Source organism: Podarcis raffonei, chromosome 15 (genome assembly GCF_027172205.1).
Source record: "Podarcis raffonei isolate rPodRaf1 chromosome 15, rPodRaf1.pri, whole genome shotgun sequence".
In the NCBI taxonomy this organism is placed as follows: Eukaryota; Metazoa; Chordata; class Lepidosauria; order Squamata; family Lacertidae; genus Podarcis; species Podarcis raffonei.
The window spans coordinates 38,118,640-38,136,723 of record NC_070616.1 but is presented as its reverse complement, the minus strand read 5'-3'; the positions used below and the strand labels follow the sequence as shown (position 1 = coordinate 38,136,723).

Sequence of the window (18,084 nt, the reverse complement as noted above, 5' to 3'; positions counted from 1 at the left end):
ACATTAACCCTAAACATTAGCTCTCCCTCCCAAAAAGTTGATTTGAGGACAGAGCATGTACTCCCTGGGTCAGGGTAGAGCCCTGGGTTCGTTTGTGCATGCATGTGTGTGCACAGCGCCCAAACTCACAAATTACACTCTTACATTCTTCTTCTTCTTCTTCTTCTTCTTCTTCTTCTTCTTCTTCTTCTTCTTCTTCTTCTTCTTCTTCTTCTTCGTCCTCCTCCTCTCTATTGGTAAGCTGTGTTTGGATGGTATACTCAAGCAAGTAAGCATTAGCAGCAAACATTCATAATACAGTCATACCTCGGGTTGAATGTGCTTCGGGATGAGCGTGTTCGAGTTGCACTCCGCGGCAACCCAGAAGTAATGGAGCATGTTACTTCCGGGTTTCGCCGCTTGCGCATGCACAGACGCTCAAAATGATGTCATGCGCATGCACAGAAGTGCCTAAACATGACCCACACACGCGCAGACATGCGGACACGGGTTATGTTTGCTTCTAGATGCGAACGGGGCTCTGGAACGGATCCTGTTCGCATCTAGAGGTACCACTGTACTAGAACTTGGAGACATTGGTGGAAACTGAATGTTGGAGGATTCAGGACCGACAAAAGTAAGTATTCCTGCATGCAGCACACAATGGAATTCGCTCCTGCAAGAGGTAGTGATAGTCACTATGACCCAAGGTCACCGGATGAACCAGTGATTGATTGATCCTAACTAGTCTCTAACAACTGCACCACACTCCTCCGTGCAAAAAGACTTCTGAAATAATTATGATAAGCTGAATTGGGACCCTTTGAAGGGTGTGTGTAAAAAATGGCACATTTTATGCAATGTGTTACTGGTATTCATGCAATGAAGAGGCCTGTCCGAAGGGCTGCTATGCAGAAGATGAGCAGATTAGAACTCAAGGACATCCAATGAATGCTGGAAGATTCGGGACAGAGAGACGAAAGTACCTCTTCACACAGAGCTTAGCTAATTGATGGAATTCATTTCCACAGGAAATAATGATGGCCACCAACTTGGATGGCCTTAAAAGATGATTAGACAAATTCCTGGGGGGTAAGGCTGTGTTCTACCTCTACTAATGGGGGCACTCGGGTCCTGCTTGTGAACTTTCCATAGGCATCTGGTTGGCTACTGTGGGAACAGAATGCTGGACTGGATGGGCCTGATAAAGCAGGGTTGGTCTTAGGCTGTTGAACGTAATGTTCACCAGGGGCAAATAAGGGTCATTCTCTATGCCTGGGAGCAAAGAGAGCTACCCCCACTGACAATGGCCCTATCTGCACTATACATTTGAAACAGCATCATACCACTTTAGTCAGTTATTACTTCCTCCCCCCAAAAATCTGGGAACTGTAGTTAAGGGTGTTGAGAGTTGTTAGAAGACCTCTGTCCTGCCCCTGGATCTACCTGTCTGGAATTTGGCAGGGTTAACCTTCTCTTTAGTCTCTTTGCTTTTGGACTATCCTTGGATGCATGGCCATGAGTTACCACACTGAACTGCTGCACTTCAGAATTTATCACTGCCCTAAGCATCAAAAAGTCTGATCTGGGTCTGATCAGGCCCAAATCCAGGCCACCCAATTGGATCTGAACTGAATCGGGAAGCTGCGGCTTGCACAGCCCTAACTTTCACGCAATGGCAAATAACTTTATACGGGGGTTTTCTCCCCCCTCTCCCCTTTGGTAGAGGAGAAGAGAGGGAGCAGTCCCAGAGAATCATGCATGTTGGATTTTACTAAGTGGGCTATTTTCTATCCACGTCCTTACTTTGGAATGTTTGAGTTTAAATGCACATGGTACCCCAGGAAACAATTGTCTTACAGTTCCATGAGATGGAGGGTCAATGTGGGTTCTTCTGGAGGACTTTAAGCAAGTATTTTGGCCCCACTGTTTGAGCAGAAGAAGGTGCAAGTGAAAGCTTCATTTATCTTAGCCAGGCTGGGCCATGGCGACTCTTTCGGTTTTCCTTGATGTTCCATTAGCCAAAGCAGCAGACGTTCCCTTGGATGCGTACAGAGCAGATCCTTCACCCCAAAAGGTGTGCCTTGGCCATGCAGGTAGATTTCCTAGCCAAGCCTAGCTCCTTCCAACAATAATCTGTTTCAATAGGGAAGGTTGCACAACTTAACTCCAATGTTGTCACAGGGGAGAACATTCAGTGACCATGGTGTTGTAGATGTGAGGCACATAAGGGAATCAACCTTTTTCTGCTCTTCTGAGGTTAATGGCTTACTGTTTCTTAGCCACCCAGACGACTGTGATTTTGAGAGGCAAAAACATAAGACATATAGATACATTAACCTAAGTGTACAAAGCACTTTCCAGAGGACAAGAGGACAGTCCCCTGCTCCCAAGCGGCTTCCAGTCTTAAATTATAATGGAATGGATACTGTAGATGCAACCGAGGAAGGGGAGCAGAGGGAAGCAATATGTGGTTGTTAAAGTTGCATGGGTGTTTAGTTCGTTCCAGTAGTGCATGGGAAGTCGAGGGTTGAGCCAACAGAAAAGGTGGTGTCTGGGGAGGGCTTTGAGGGAAGCTAGCACCCACAGGATGGCAGTGATGCCATGGGACGCAGGTGGCGCTGTGGGTTAAACCACAGAGCCTAGGACTTGCAGATCAGAAGGTCGGTGGTTCGAATCCCTACGACAGGGTGAGCTCCTGTTGCTCAGTCCCTGCTCCTGCCAACCTAGCAGTTTGAAAGCACGTCAAAGTGCATTACATAAATAGAAACCGCTCTGGCAGGAAGGTAAACGGCGTTTCCGTGCGCTGCTCTGGTTCGCCAGAAGCAACTTAGTCATGCTGGCCACATGACCTGGAAGCTGTACGCCGGCTCCCTCAGTCAATAAAGTGAGATGAGCACCGCAACCCCAGAGTCGGTCACGACTGGACCTAATGGTCAGGGGTCCCTTTACCTTTAGCACCCACAGGAGTTCTGGGAGGGACTTCTGAGCATACAGACAGAAAGTGCAGAGCCTTTCTATATTTTGATTTTATATCTGAACACCCACTTTCCAGCAGGGAAGTTAGCTGAAAGCAGCTCTGAGTGATTAACGAAGGATTAACCAATATAAAGAACACTTCCTAATTCAGAACTACACACCCCCCCCCAAAGATTCAGTAAGCACAATGAATGAACCAGAAGTATAATTCATATGCTAAACAAATCAAAACAGTATCAGTTACATAAAAAATAAATCATATATGCCAGGAACATCAATCAGCCTACAGCATAAAACAAAACAAAAAAACTCCACTAAGCAGGCCATTGTCATCCAGGGGGGATGTCTCATCTAGGGGGAATACACACATCTCCCACCTCTCACCGGGGGTGGAGGGCAGGTTTGACCAACAGATTCTCACCCTAAGGCAGAAACCAATTCTCTGAGTGCAGCCAACCAGCAGGCAGACTAACTCCACATAGTAACGGCTAAAGCCGGGGGCGGAGAGAGAAGGAGATATTTTTTAAAGTATGCAACACCCCACACCCCTCCTGTTTCCTCATAGACACAAGATCCACAGCAGCAGGCTTTTGAGGGAACAGGAGAACTCTGGTCTTGGGTTCAAATCCCCACTCAGGTTCGCCAGGTGTCCTTGGGCCAGTCTCTGCCTCTCAGCCTAACCTACTTCTTAGGGTTGTCGTGGGGTAAAGTGGGGAGGGGGAGAGAACTGTATATGCCATCTTGAGGTCTTTGGAGGAGAAGTGGGACCTAAATGAGTCAATAAAGATAAGGGTGGTGGAGCTCGAGACGTGAGGGTCATGGGTCGGGCTGCATTAGGATGTGAGATTGAAAGTGAGGGTGCGAGTTCATGGAGAGATTCGAAGATAATGACAAGGAGCTTTGTGCTAGATCCAGGAGCCAACCAGAATCCAGTAGCAGAGAACTGAAAAGTGATGCATGTCATCAGAAGGGCAAGTTGGGGCAGGTGAATCTATCAATATCAGTTTCTCATTTCCCCCAAACTTAAGTTCAGATTTCCACATTTTCATAAAACGTTGAGATTTTTGTATTGTTTCAGAAAGTATGAATTAGGTAGGTTTGCCTTTAAATGCTAACTGGAGCAGATGTCACCCCCATCCCTAGTGATGAGAGAGGCACATAACTTTGGCAGCAGACACAAGCTGCAAAGGCACAAGCTGATAATGGAGAGAGAAGGCCATATTTTTTCAACCGTCAACAAGATCAAATCATTTGGAACCTCCAAAATCCCTTATGGATGCAGAACTGAAACTCAGCACGACCAAAGCGCATGGGTGTGCCCTCCTGTTTTTGCCTCTGAAATGTTGGTGGGTACAGCTTACATCAGCACTGCCCTTCTTCCCAGGCTGCCAGACAGATCTGGAGGAAGTTTGGATCCCACCGGTGGTAAAACGAATCCTGCTTCAAATTCCTGAGGATCCAACCCTGAACCACGAATACCTCCCGCAGCTCGGAATTTTGGAATTCACCCGAGCAGCCATGGAGCTAGCTATCGGCAAGGACAGCCACGCTCTCCTAGACAACAGGGTAACAGCTTTTATCAGCAATAGCAGCTAAATTAGAAGTCAGCTCCGTGCTAATTAAGCCATTCTGTACACAAATTAACCCTGTGCTTATCCTGTACCTTAGCTTCACTTATGTGGTCCTCCTGTCTAGAGATGTTGGAGAATTATGACAAAAACAGAACTGGGAGCTGCAGCAGAACACGGCAAATGCAGGGCAGAATGGAAGTTGATGCCTTCTTAAATCCCTACTCTTGTCCCGTCTTGACTTACCCCAAACTTTCCTTTGTAAATAGGCATGTGGTGTTCAGACAAATGGTGGAACCGGAGCCTTGTGGATTGGAGCTGAATTTCTGCACCATTGGTACAAACCCAGCTACTGCACAGCTCCAGCAACTGTTTTGATCGCCGCACCCCACTTAGGTATATAAATTGTTGATTGTTGTTTTTCCCCCAGCACCACTTTGAAGCCTAGCCCCACAGTTGAAGCTGCAAGCCCATGGAAAATGTTTCTGTGATTTAAAAAAGAATCCCAATCTGTAGCAGTGCCAGCCACACAGAAAACATAATCTAGAGGGCACACTCACACCATATGTTTAAATAATAATATGATAATAATTTATTATTTATACTCCGCCCATCTGGCTGAGTTTCCCCAGCCACTCTGGGCGGCTCCCAATCAAGTGTTAAAAACAATACAGCATTAAATATTAAAAACCTCCCTAAACAGGGCTGCCTTCAGATGTCTTTTAAAGATAGGATAGCTGCTTATTGCCTTCACATCTGAAGGGAGGGCGTTCCACAGGGCGGGCACCACTACCGAGAAGGCCCTCTGTCTGGTTCCCTGTAACCTCACTTCTTGCAATGAGGGAACCGCCAGAAGGCCCTCGGCGCTAGATCTCAGCATCTGGGCTGAACGATGGGGGTGGAGACGCTCCTTCAGGTATACAGGACCGAGGCCGTTTAGGGCTTTAAAGGTCAGTACTCCGATACCACTTTTAAAACTTATTGCTTTCCCCGAAGAATTCTGAGAGCTGTTCCATTCTACCCAACAGTCCTGCTTTGAGTGAGACATCCCAGATTCACAGTAGCTGCCCCGGCTTCTGTTTGAAATCCTGGATTCCTCACCTCCTCATCCTTGTCCTTTGGGGCAGCCTCCACAACCTTCTCTGCCACTGCTGTACTCCCAGAAGCGGGCACAGCACATCTGGAAGTACACCTCTGAAAGCGGGCACACCAATTCCGGTGGCCAGGGAGAGGCCAAGTAGGCTCAAAGATTGGAGCGAAGATCAGGTGGATGGGTGGGGGTGAGAAAGAGCGTAGAGATTGGGCAGGGAATGGGCGAAAGAGTGGTGAGATCAGGCAGGGAGGATATGGGAGGGGTGTTCTGCTTTGCCACCCTGAAATGTTGGATGGTATGTAGTTCAATAAGGGTGCTGAGAACAGGTAGGAGACCCCTGTTCAGAGCTGCAGAGCTACAGCTTTGCGAGATGAGGAAGCAGCCTCACTGTCATCACATCCAAGCACCCACTGCAATTCAGTTAAGAGAGATTTAGCTCCTAAATCAGGCCATTACAACTGCCTCCAAATTTGAGATGCTACTGGATATCATGTCCTACCGTGGGCCTTACTTAGGCTGCTATCACTTGACAGTGGCAGCAGGAACACTCCAAGAAGTTGCCATTTTAATTTCCCACAATGCCCTGGGACACCCAAAAACCATATCATTACAGGGCATTGCAGGAAATGAATACACAGAATTGCAGCCCAGCTGCCCTTGACATGAGGGCCCCTGGGCAGATGTCAATGTTGGTAGGCACTGGGCCCCTGGCAGTTGCCCTGGGAAGCTCCAAGCCAATGTATCTCATGTATATATGAAGCTGCTTTAGACTGTTAATCCATCTTTCCTGATATTACCTAGTCTGACAATATTGCAAAGTATTGGCCAAGACCTTTGAATGCCTGAGATGAATGACAAGTTGACCCGCCCAATATAATTTCGCATGCAGAAGCTAACCAGGCTGGCACCTGGATCCTACTTCAACACTGCCTGGCTTCATCACAGCTGAGGGCGGTATGCTGCCAATTCTGCCTAATGATGGAGCCGTCCCTGACACTGAGTACCGTATTTTTCGCTCTATAGGACACACCCCACCATAGGACACACCTAGTTTTAGAGGGGGAGAACAAGAAAAAAAAATATCTCCCTCTCTACTCAACAGAGCCCCTTCCATTTCTCCTCCCGCTTCGCTGAAGGGGCGCTGCGCAGAGAGGGAAAGCTGCGCAGCACCTCTCCAGCGAAGCAGAGACAGGAGAGCAAGAGGGATCAGAGCGCACCGATCCCTCTCGCTCTCCTGGCTTCAGCGAAAGCAACGCGAAGCCTCCGGAGCGCGGCGGGAGCGCTCCCGCTGCGCTTCGGAGGCTTTGCTTTTGCTGAAGCCATGGAGCCTGCATTCGCTCCATAAGATGCACACACATTTCCCCTTAATTTTTGGAGGGGGAAAAGTGTGTCTTATAGAGCGAAAAATACGGTATATCTAAATGGGCTCAGGCAGAGGTCTTTCCCAGCCCTTCTCCCTGACATCATTTAATTAGAGAATGAATCTTGGGCCATCTGCATTCAAGCATGTGCTCTACCACTGAACTCTGCCACATTCCTCATCTCTTACATGCGAGTGCATCCCCCATTTTCAACCAAAAAACAAAGCTGGCGCAAAACAAAGCTCCCACAAGCTTCCCCCTTCTATCTTTTCAGACAATCTTGGTTGCATATTCCAAGTTGCTGGCTTTTCAGACATCCGTTCTTACCACTACTGGGATCCCATCAAATTGACTGTCGACACAGAAGGGTTCCTGGAGGAGCTGCAGGTAATGTCCTGAGAATAAAAGACTACTGTACTTGATCAGCCAGAGCTAGAGATGGATTGCACTCACCCTTACAGATTCTTGCAGTGAGAATGCTGGGATGAAACCAAGCTTGCACTGGAAGCTGATGTGTCTGCGTGGGAAAGAATAGGGAGAGAAAGGAACTGCTAGACCATCCTTTCTTGCCTAGCCTGTGCTGACCTTCCTCCATGTGCTACACTAACACCCTTAGGGTTGCTTGCCCCACCAACAAGTAACTTTGTCTTAGCCTGGCCTACTTCACAGGGATGGTGTGTGCACTCTGACCCCTGCAGAGGAAGGGCAGGATGCAAATGTAATTGATTAAATAAATACAGCCTCCTTCCTACAGCAGTGCCCATCCAGTTGTCAACAGAACACAGGAAGCTGTGTCATCTAGCCTAGTATTATCTACCCTGGCTGAGCCTCAGTCTGAAGTCTTCCTCATTGTCTGCCTCCTGATGCTGCTAAGAGATGCTTGGCCTTGAAAAAGGTCTATAGCTCAGTGAAGGAGGCAGCTGCCTTATATACAGAAGGTCCCAAGTTCAATCCCCGGCATCTCCAAGTAAGGCTGGAAAAGACCCTTGGCTGAAATCATGGAAATCGGTTTCAAGTAAGCATAGACCATACCAGTTATGGGCTCATCCACATGCCCTCTTCCCCTGCCGCCTTCCCCTGGGAAGACCCAATTATTATCACTGAATCAGAGCAAACATCATTTTTCCCAGATGGAGGTTTGCTTTGACCTTGTGCCAACGAGTGGGCTTTTTCCCCTGGGAGGAAACCATGGGGCAGGAGGAAAACCTCTCAGACCCACACTTTCTAACCTCAGGGCAAATGCAAGTCTAGATGAGCCCTGAGATGAGTATAAAGCAGCCTCCTTTGTTCCTTTGTAACACAGGACCTCTTGTAAGCAACACATGTATTCTGACACTGAGCTATAGTGTCGTGCCCCTCACGCTCATGTGCCCGATACAAACCATCGCTCCTGTTCTGTGTCCCTAGCATTTTGTAATCAGTAGTGCACTGCTTCTGAATGTGAAGGTTTTATACTTAGGAATGATAGCAACAGCCATTGATAAACCATAACATTTGCCTCACGCAATCCCAGTTTTCTTCCCAGACTTCTCCCCCACCCAACGTCTATGACCCCCAGTGTTTCCAATCAACATAAGGTGTTGACTGAAGGACTGGTTTGCTTTCAGGGTGCACCAGAAGGCTCCATCGTGTTCCTGCATGCTCCTGAGGAAACTGGCCTGACACCCAAGCAGTGGGAAGAAGTTGCAGCAGTGATGGAGGTAATTATAGGAATCCATTAGAGAGGTCAATGACTGGACAGACTAGGAATATGGAAGCTGCAGCCTTCCTAATGTTCTTGGAGTCAAACCACTTTAAAAAGGCATGGCTTCCCCCAGAGAATCCTGGGAAATGTAGCTTGTTAAGAGTGTTGAGAGTTGTTAAGAGACCGCTGTTCTCCTCAAAGAGCTACCATTCTCACAGTTCTCTGGGAAGAGGGATCGATTGTTAAACCACTCTGGGAACAGTAGATCCATTAATGGAATAGAGGTCTCCTAACGACTCTCAGCCGCTTAACAAAGTAAAGTTAGCAGAATTCTTTGGTGGTGGAGACTGTTCAAAGTGGTATGATCAGGCACAAGCAAACTCGGCCCTCCAGATGTTTTGGGACTACAACTCCCATCATTCCTGACCACTGGTCCTGTTAGCTAGGGATGATGGGAGTTGTAGTTCCAAAACATCTGGAGGGCCGGAGTTTGCCTATGCCTGAGTATGATGCTGCTTTAAAGGCATAGGACATATGGGGCCTGTCTGATAGTGGGAAAATGGAAATTTGTTGGGGAAAAGGGCATAGTATGGAGTGGAGTGGTTAGAATCCTGGGGAGAAGCACTTGATACTCAGTTTGCTTCAGGTCCCACTTGTGAAAAAAGATAATGTGCAAGTATATCCCATGCTTCACTGCAAATAATTATGCCATCCCCACTTCCAAGAAGTGTTTTAGGGCAGAATGTTAGGGTTTTTCTTTTTCTTTCGATGAGTGGACACTTAAGAGACTTCAGCTCTGTTTGTAACACTGGCTTGATTTACAAATTTACAAGCAAATCACAGCGGAGGCAAAACAGGCCCTCCTCCAGCAGGCTGCACATTCACCAGAGACTACACCCCAAAATCTTTCCCTTCCATTAAAAAAAAAAAACACCTACTGCCTGCCTGTTTTCCCCATGCACATTCTGTGACCCCACCTTGCAGGTGAATTGTGCATTCAGGAAATAACATCAAGCCATTAGGAAGAACATTAAGCTTCCTTAGTCAAATCCTAGACACCCATCAAGAGGCACTTTTAAGCAGCCTTGTAAATAAGACCATAAAAGTCACTAGCCTGCCCAAAAGAACAACACAAAACCTCTATTCTGCTGGAGCTCCAGTCCTCTTACAGCAGCCTGCTATATTTTTGTGCTAGGCATGGAGAAGGGGGCTTCCCTGCTCTGATAGCAAATTTGCTTTGTATGCTGGGCTACAGAGAAGGAACAGAGTGCTCTATCCATCCTCCTTTAGCTCCCTCCCTCACTTCTATGGAATTCCGTTTACTCACCCAACAGCAATTCCTTGTCACAATTGCCAGGCTAGTGTTTCAATGCAAAGCTGTTTTTAGGTAAACCCATAGCTATAGTTCACAATAATGCCACCCAAATTCACAATGCATCTGTTTCTTCTCTCTTCCCACCTCTTTTGGGTCCTTAGAAAAAGCACCTCTTCCCCTTTTTCGACATCGCAGCTCAAGGACTGGCTTCAGGAAACTTGGACAAGGATGCCTGGGCAGTGCGGCATTTTGTAGCAAAGGGATTTGAGCTTCTGTGTGCTCAGTCTTTTTCCAAAATGTTTGGCCTATACGGTAGGACTCTAATGGTCACACTAAGTGGGTCTTAGGCAGACCAAGCATCTTGGGGGAGGGCAGTGGAATCACAAGAAACCCCTTTCACGTTGAACAGCAAAAGCATGCATAAGAGGATTGTGGGACCATCCCAGGTAACGTCGTCCCCTATCACCGTATCAGGAACCTGTGTTACCTTGCTGCCAAATCCATTGCTGCTGTGTGCCATAATAATAATAATAATAATAATGTATTATTTATACCCCACCCATCTGGCTGGGCCTCCCCAGCCACTCTGGGCGGCTTCCAACAAAATATTAAAATACAGTAATGCATCAAACTTTAAAAGCTTCCCTAAACAGGGCTGCCTTCAGATGTCTTCCCAAAGTCTGGTAGTTGTTTTTCTCTTTGACATCTGGTGGGAGGGTGTTCCACAGGGCAGGCGCCACTACTGAGAAGGCCCTCTGCCTGGTTCCCTGTAACTTGGCTTCTCACAGTGAGGGAACTGCCAGAAGGCCCTCGGCGCTGGACCTCAGTGTCCGGGTAGAACGATGGGGGTGGAGACGCTCCTTCAGACATACTGGACCTTTCCCTTCCATTGATGGCATGATGCAGGGCTAGGCAGCACAGCTCTGCAGCCCCCTCACATATGCTCTCAGTGCATGAGTTTGTCACTTGCATTTAAAACCTATCCGTCATCATGGGGTCTCAGGAGCTGTAAGAAAAAGCAGGTGTCACATAGTTGTGAAGGCTGCCTGGAAGTCCATGACTGCTCTGAAAAGAGATCATACCTATATTTAAACACTAGAGGTCCTCAAAGACAAGAGAAAGGAGTTCAGAAATTAGCGAGTAACAATGAGCGCACACACTTTGAGTTATTCTCTTCTTTTTCTGGTAGTAATCCTAGACTTCAGCTTGCTACATCAATGCCCAGTTTATATCACATTTATGCTTGTGATGATTTTATGGAGTGGTTTAAAAATCCACTCCTATTGTGTGCCATCCAAAAGCGCTTCCAAAATTGGATTGAATGGCAGGGGTAAAAACTGACTGATCCTCTTCAGGAACTAATCACATAGAAGAAGAGCCATAGCTCAGTGGGAGGGCATTTGCTTTGCATGCAGAAGGTTCCAGGTTCAATCCCCAGTATTTCTGATTTCGGCTAGGAATGTCCCCCACCTGAAGCACTGGGGAGTCACTGACAGTGTAGATTTCGGTTTATTAAATCCCACCACAAAAAGCCCCAAAGTGATTTTACAACCAGTATAAAAATCCAATGATAAAGATGCACAAGCATATTAAAAAATAATAATCATAATGCAGACTTCCAATCACTGGTACTGCCCAGTGCCTAGTAAATCAAAACCCTGCCTGCCATAAGTGGGCCTCTCTGGGGAAAGCCTTTCCTATATATATTGAGCTATTATAGAAAAGGTATGTTCTCTCATTGCCACCCTCTGAATGTCCTTCATGTTGTTGTGGGTGAACATATCAGACGACACAGCGATTCTTCAACAGCTCTTGTTTATTCAGAGGCCAGAACAGAACAGAACTGAAGGGCTCAGTCAGCCTGCTTATATAGAGCTCCAATACAACGTTACTGTAGCAACTTTCTAAAACTATCCAATCACTGAACGTCACTTTCGATCCTTCATTTGCATAACTATCTACAGTATCCCCCTGCTGGCCCAGGGTGAGAACTTCAGTACATAACACTTCAGAGGTGGCATACAGAGAAGGGGCTCAGGTGACGATCTCAGGGTCCGGGCAGGTTCATATGGTGAAAGTGTAGACGACGTATGGCTGATGGTCCTGAGTGGACTGACTCAATGTAAGGCATGTTCCTATATTCTTTTGAAAGCTTGGGTGGGTTGTCCTCTGGACTGGCAGCCTCAGGGATACTCCCTGCAACTCCCACCAGCCGCAGCAATTTCTGAATTTGGTGGAGGAATAGGAAGTGTAGTCTGAAGCTATTCTGTGGGGGGGGGGGAGCTGGCTGTGTACGCATGTAATTGATTCGTATACAATTGATTTGGCAACGCCATCTTCAACATGCCCTGTTCCCTTTTGCTATTTCATGCAGAGGAGCGGGTTGGAAATCTCATTGTGGTGACGAAAAACAACCAGACACTGATCAGAATCCAATCCCAGCTGTCCAAGCAAATATGCATGACGTGGTTTAGCCCCACCAGCTTGGGGGCAAGGGTCATCGCAATGGTGCTGACCAGCCCTGCACTGCTGTACGAGTGGTAAGAAGGAAGGCAGGTAACTCCGCGGTCGGGGCTTGTATTGAACAAAAAAAGCAATTGTCCAATACAGACTGCTGCTGTTTTGTGAATATTTTGATGCACCTGTAATGAAGATATTTCCCAAAATAGTTTTGCACAATTGCAATTGTGAGTGGGAAAAGGCAAGAGAAAAGAGGGAGATGAGTAACCCAGGCAAGGGTTGAATAAATATTCTGCAGGCACCAGTGCTATAATAGCATTCAGTGCAGGAGTGAGGAGCCTGCAGCCCTCTGGACTCCATTTCCCATCAGTCCCAGCTAGTGTGGCTGCAAGTGGTGCCAACTATGATCACCCGTTTTATTTGCCTGGACATTTAAAATGTTGGCTACGCTGTTGGTTTGCTCTGTTGTGTTAACTGGTTCATGAACTGTTTTATTGATTGTTTCGTTTTTGTTGCATTTTTGTATTTTGTCTTGGTATGGTTGGCTTATTCATGCCTGTAATATTCTGCCCTGGTGCCCTTAAGGATGAAGGGATGATCGGGAACATTTAAAAGCACTCAGAGATCTCATATACAGATTATTTCATTAGTATCAAAAATTAGGGTTGTCCACTTGTCAAAAGAAATCAGGAATGATTAATTTATGGGTGGTTGACTCGTTCATTCATCCACTCTTTAAATCTGCATAGATGCCTATACATAAGACCAGCTGCTAAAGCAAAAAAGCCTCTGTCTTTTTTAGAGGATTCGTGGACATGTCACAGCAGGTACTACTGTGAAAGGAGAAATGCCTCATTCTTAAAATCTATAGATGTCTAGATCCAGGGATTGGTTTGATTCTGGTTTGATATCGTAATTTGTATGGATTGCTCAAACCACAGTTTCTTGGTATGGATATCAAAAGGAAACTGTGGTTTAACTGAACATTGAATTAAAGCATGAAAGCGAAGGGAGGAAAGAAATAATGTGGGAGTATGTGGACACATGACTCATTCCTAGTTCAACAAACTTTAGTTTGTTGGGCTGTAATCATTATGTCTGAACCAGACTTCACAGCCGTTTTGAGGAGGGGGGGGGAGGGGATCTCATGCCGTATCTTTTCTATCCCTGTCCTCAGGAAACAGAGTCTGCTGAAACTAGTAAAGAGAATTATGCTGATTAGAGAAAAACTGAAGGAAAAGCTGCGTATCCTGGGGACACCGGGTTCCTGGGAACATATCACAGCCCAGTCAGGAGTCAATAGCTTTGTCGGGCTCCTCCGTATGTATCCAATAAGCCTATTCTCTTGCCAATGGAAGCCGGTCCATATGGGCAAATGGGACACTGCTCCATCACTTTGGTCTGCCTTAAGTCAGCCCCCACCTGGCTGCCTTCTTACTTAAAACCAGTCCAGAGGCTGGAGGGAGTGGCTATCTGCTTCCTCCTCCTTTGATTCAGTGTTTGCCTTGTAGAACTCAGCAGAGAGAAGGATTTGTGTGGACAAATCTAGAATTAGTTGGCTCTGCCTGTCATTGGCTCTTGCTCTGCCTACTGTTCACCTCCCTGCCTTCCTCCCTACAAGGCCCAAAGGGCACCAGCCGCCATTGTCTGTTGCTGAGCCCAAGACAGGTCTGCATCTGGACTGTGCCCTTCCTAAGCACTAGGCTCAAACCCTACCAGGGGTATGTATCTCTCTTTGCTCCCTGCTTCGCCATGGTGAGTTGCCATTGATCTGGATGCATGGTAGAGGAGCCACAGGACTGCTTCACTGTGTGTTTGGCGTGGTCTGTTCACCTGGAAGTAACTTCCATCTCACATCTCTAAACTGCCCTTAAGAGATAGAACTCAAATAACGTGTTGAGGAGGGGAAATCACAGCCTCTGTACTGTTTTCTATATGCTTTTTAAAAGGTGGAAGTTGGAGGTGCAACAAACCATTGCAGCATGAAGTGCTTTTGTTCAGGGTTCCAGTCTCTCCCATTTGTTCCCCTTCCCGTGGTTTTCTGTTTTGTTCCCCAGCAGTGAGTCATAATTCTGTAGCCACTGAGCACACTCATTGAGCTGTTTCCCAGTCCCCCCGGCTACTCTATTCCCATCCACTGCCCCATCTGTCTCCCAGATCATTCCCTATTCCTCCTACTCTCTTGGTCACTCCCCTTTCTGTTCAGCTGCTCAGATGCCAGTCTGCAAACCAAAACAAATTTGGTCCCCATCCCTAAGCAGAACATCAGTTAAGGTGCTTGTGCATGTCAGTGGGAACCCTGAGTGCACCAGATTCCTACTGAGATTGAGAGTCTATACACGTGCGACTTCCTGGCTCACATACCACTCACAGGGCAGAGCCACCAGAAGGTGGAGGTGAAGACTCCACACCTGCCTATAAGAGATCTTGGGATGGGGGCCATGATCTCACTTCCCTCTCTAACTTTTGTTTATGTTGTTTATGATGGAATCAGAGGTTACAAGTAATTGGGGGGCGGGAATCATCCCCCAGACCTGCAGATTTCACCCCAGAAACATGTATTGAGGTGTACAGGTCCCCAAATCTTTGTTGGATTGAGGTGGATGCTTTTAATATGCGAGTCATGCTTCGAAATGTTTTCATTCTAAACAAAATGTTTCTCCACAAAGTCACGATTCATGAATGATTACAAAAGCTTTGGATTCTGCACTAATTAAATTTCCCAATTAGCTAGCTGTATTAGAGTTAAATAAGAAATTGAAACGTCCACTTCATTCAGACTGGGCATGGAAATGAAGCAAGTTCTCCAGTTCAGAGATTATCTGAGTGAGCAGGCAGAATCAGGAGAATGGCAGGATCATTTTTTGAAAAATAAAATAAGTTAGATTAATGGTTTTATTTTTTCTGCGTCTGCTGCCTGGAATCCTTTGGGAGGAAGGGTGAGATATAACTTTTTAATCATCATCATCATCATCATCCATTACACTGGGGATGGGGAATTCTCGAAGCTGCAGATTTGCATCACGTCAGCCCTAAACTCTGTAGCCATTCAAGCTAAGTAAACGCGTGCATTATTTGTATGCATGCTTCATTTGCATCCTGTGTGTTTCGTAATTCTTTTGAGGTTGTTTGCATTGATGTGCCTTTTGATCATAGCTGGTTTTATGCCCAGGCCAATACTGTTACTTATTTCCTGCCAGCTTCCCAAGTGGATTTCCTGGCGCAGCACAAACATATCTACCTCCTTGCAAACAAGCAGATCAACATCTGCAGCATTAATTCAAAGAACCTGGACTATGTCGCACGGAGCATCCATGAAGCAATTGTGACCACGATCCCTCAAATCCAAAGTGAGCTCATGGAGAGTTCGAGTGAGAGCCATGAACCTTCAAGAGAGTCCACCTGAATGATTTTTTAATAGGTGCAATAAAACTTTGTTTTGCAAAGCCTCTGTATAAGATTAGATCAAAGGTTTTTGTTTGGACTTCAAGCCATGAATAATTTCTAAAAACATAATCTCCCATTCCGGATGCAAAATGTCAAGTTTACTACCCAGCCACCGTTGATCATTAAAACAATCTGTCATGCTTTACTACAAAGACATCAAAAGCCACCTTTTCAGTTATGTATTTGTTAGCTAATTTAAACAACAAAACCCCTTTTCTTGATTTGATTGCTTTGCATCACTTTCAAACTACAAGTGATAATTGCTGCACATAGAAAACAACATGTCAGAATGAAGGCTCTGTTTAGATCTGTTCCCCCCTGACATCTAGATTTTTAGGTGGTGGGTCAGAGAATGACCTAAAAGTCTCTAGTACAACCCCCTGTTGATGCAGCAGATCCACAGCTGCAGCATCCCTGATAGGTGACCATCCAGGCTCTTATTGGAAACCTCTGCTGAAGAGGAGTAAACCACCTCCCAAGGCAAACTGTCCCACACAGCTTGTACCATCAAGAAGTTATTCAGAAAGTTTAATCAAAAACCCCTGTTCTTGCCATTTGAACAATATATGTTCAGATCCTGATCTTTGGAGCAACAGCAATCGACTTTGCTCCATCTACCATGTTACAGCACTTTAAATATTTGAAGATGACTATCATATCACCAATTAAGACATCTTTTATCCAGGTTGACCATAACCTGTGACTTCGACCTCTCCTAATAGGGCATAGTGTCCATGCTCTTCATCATGTTTGTCACCCTCCTGTGGACGCAATCTAGCTTCTCTGTGTTCTTAAATATCTGCGCAGAGAACTGAACACAGTACAGTGATTAAAGATTATCTGCACTTACTTTCATCTGCATTTTCCAGACATGGCTCACACTTTAAAGCTCTGTGTCCAAGTGCCACACTATTAATGGGGGGGAGGGGGAAGCTGGGACTGCATACCCTTTAGTACTCTTAGAAAAAAAGCACTGCTTGTAGTCCTAATCCCACTTACCTGGACGTAAGGATGGACAAATCTGCCATTTTATTCTCTAATGAAATTTAGGGATACAGTGGTACCTCGGGTTAAGTACTTAATTCGTTCCAGAGGTCCATACTTAACCTGAAACTGTTCTTAACCTGAAGCACCACTTTAGCTAATGGGACCTCCCAGTGCCACCTCACAATTTCTGTTCTCATCCTGAAGCAAAGCTCTTAACCCAAGGTACTATTTCTGGGTTAGCGGAGTCTGTAACCTGAAGCATATGCAACCTGAAGCGTATGTAACCCGAGGTACCACTGTACAGTGGTACCTCTGGTTGTGAATGGGATCCGTTCCGGAGGCCAGTTTGTTTTTTTGTTTTTTAAAAAAAGATTTTTATTAAGGTTTTACAAAAAGAAGAAAGTTACAGAATAAAAAAGAAAAAAGAAAAAAAAGAAAGAAAAAATACTAAAAGTACAAAAATACATAGAAAAAAAATACAACGTACAGAAAAAATAAATAGAAAATAGTTAAAAACAAATCAATCTTTCCATATCTTAAATTTCATTTACTTATTTCCCCGACCTCCTCACACCTCCCTTTTTTGTATTCCCGTTCACATGGTTAATTCAGCAAATCCTTACCCTCTTTCTTTTTATCTTAATTCTATATCTCAACATATTATAACTTTATATTTTCATCCAATATCAATCCATTTTTACATATTCTTGTTAACCTGGTTGCTAAGGCCGCTTGATTTCAATCCAACATCATTTTAACATTCATTAATTTTACAATGTTTCTGCAAATAGTCTTTAAATTTCTTCCAATCTTCTTCCACCGACTCTTCTCCCTGGTCTCGGATTCTGCCAGTCATTTCCGCCAGTTCCATATAGTCTATCACTTTCATCTGCCATTCTTCCAGGGTGGGTAAATCTTGTGTCTTCCAATACTTTGCGATGAGTATTCTTGCTGCTGTTGTTGCATACATAAAGAAAGTTCTATCCTTTTTTGGCACCAATTGGCCGACCATGCCCAGGAGAAAGGCCTCTGGTTTCTTCAGGAAGGTATATTTAAATACCTTTTTCATTTCATTATATATCATCTCCCAGAAAGCCTTAATCCTGGGACACGTCCACCAAAGGTGAAAGAATGTACCTTCATTTTCTTTACATTTCCAACATTATCGGGCAAGTGATAGATTTTTGCAAGCTTGACTGGAGTCATGTACC

The 18,084-nt window shown here is 45.6% G+C and overlaps 1 protein-coding gene across 1 annotated transcript; it reads left to right on the top strand.

Annotated features, from left to right (window-relative positions):
• Nucleotides 1–1,797: 1,797 nt before the first annotated feature.
• On the top strand, nt 1,798–16,168 carry GOT1L1 (glutamic-oxaloacetic transaminase 1 like 1). Its single transcript, XM_053367278.1, has 9 exons — nt 1,798–2,075; nt 4,343–4,524; nt 4,796–4,922; nt 7,255–7,367; nt 8,588–8,680; nt 10,141–10,291; nt 12,354–12,519; nt 13,617–13,759; nt 15,640–16,168. Exons 1-9 carry the CDS (start codon nt 1,964–1,966, stop codon nt 15,843–15,845), a joined length of 1,293 nt encoding a protein of 430 aa, XP_053223253.1. The 5' UTR covers nt 1,798–1,963; the 3' UTR covers nt 15,846–16,168.
• The last annotated feature ends 1,916 nt before the right edge of the window (nt 16,169–18,084 follow it).

Bases quoted from the DNA above. Each gene is read 5' to 3' on its own strand.
- GOT1L1 (XM_053367278.1), top strand. From the start codon at position 1,964: ATGGCGACTCTTTCGGTTTTCCTTGATGTTCCATTAGCCAAAGCAGCA. The intron at 4,525-4,795 runs GTAACAGCTTTT...CTTTGTAAATAG, and splicing joins ACGCTCTCCTAGACAACAGG to GCATGTGGTGTTCAGACAAA. The intron at 10,292-12,353 runs GTAGGACTCTAA...TATTTCATGCAG, and splicing joins CAAAATGTTTGGCCTATACG to AGGAGCGGGTTGGAAATCTC.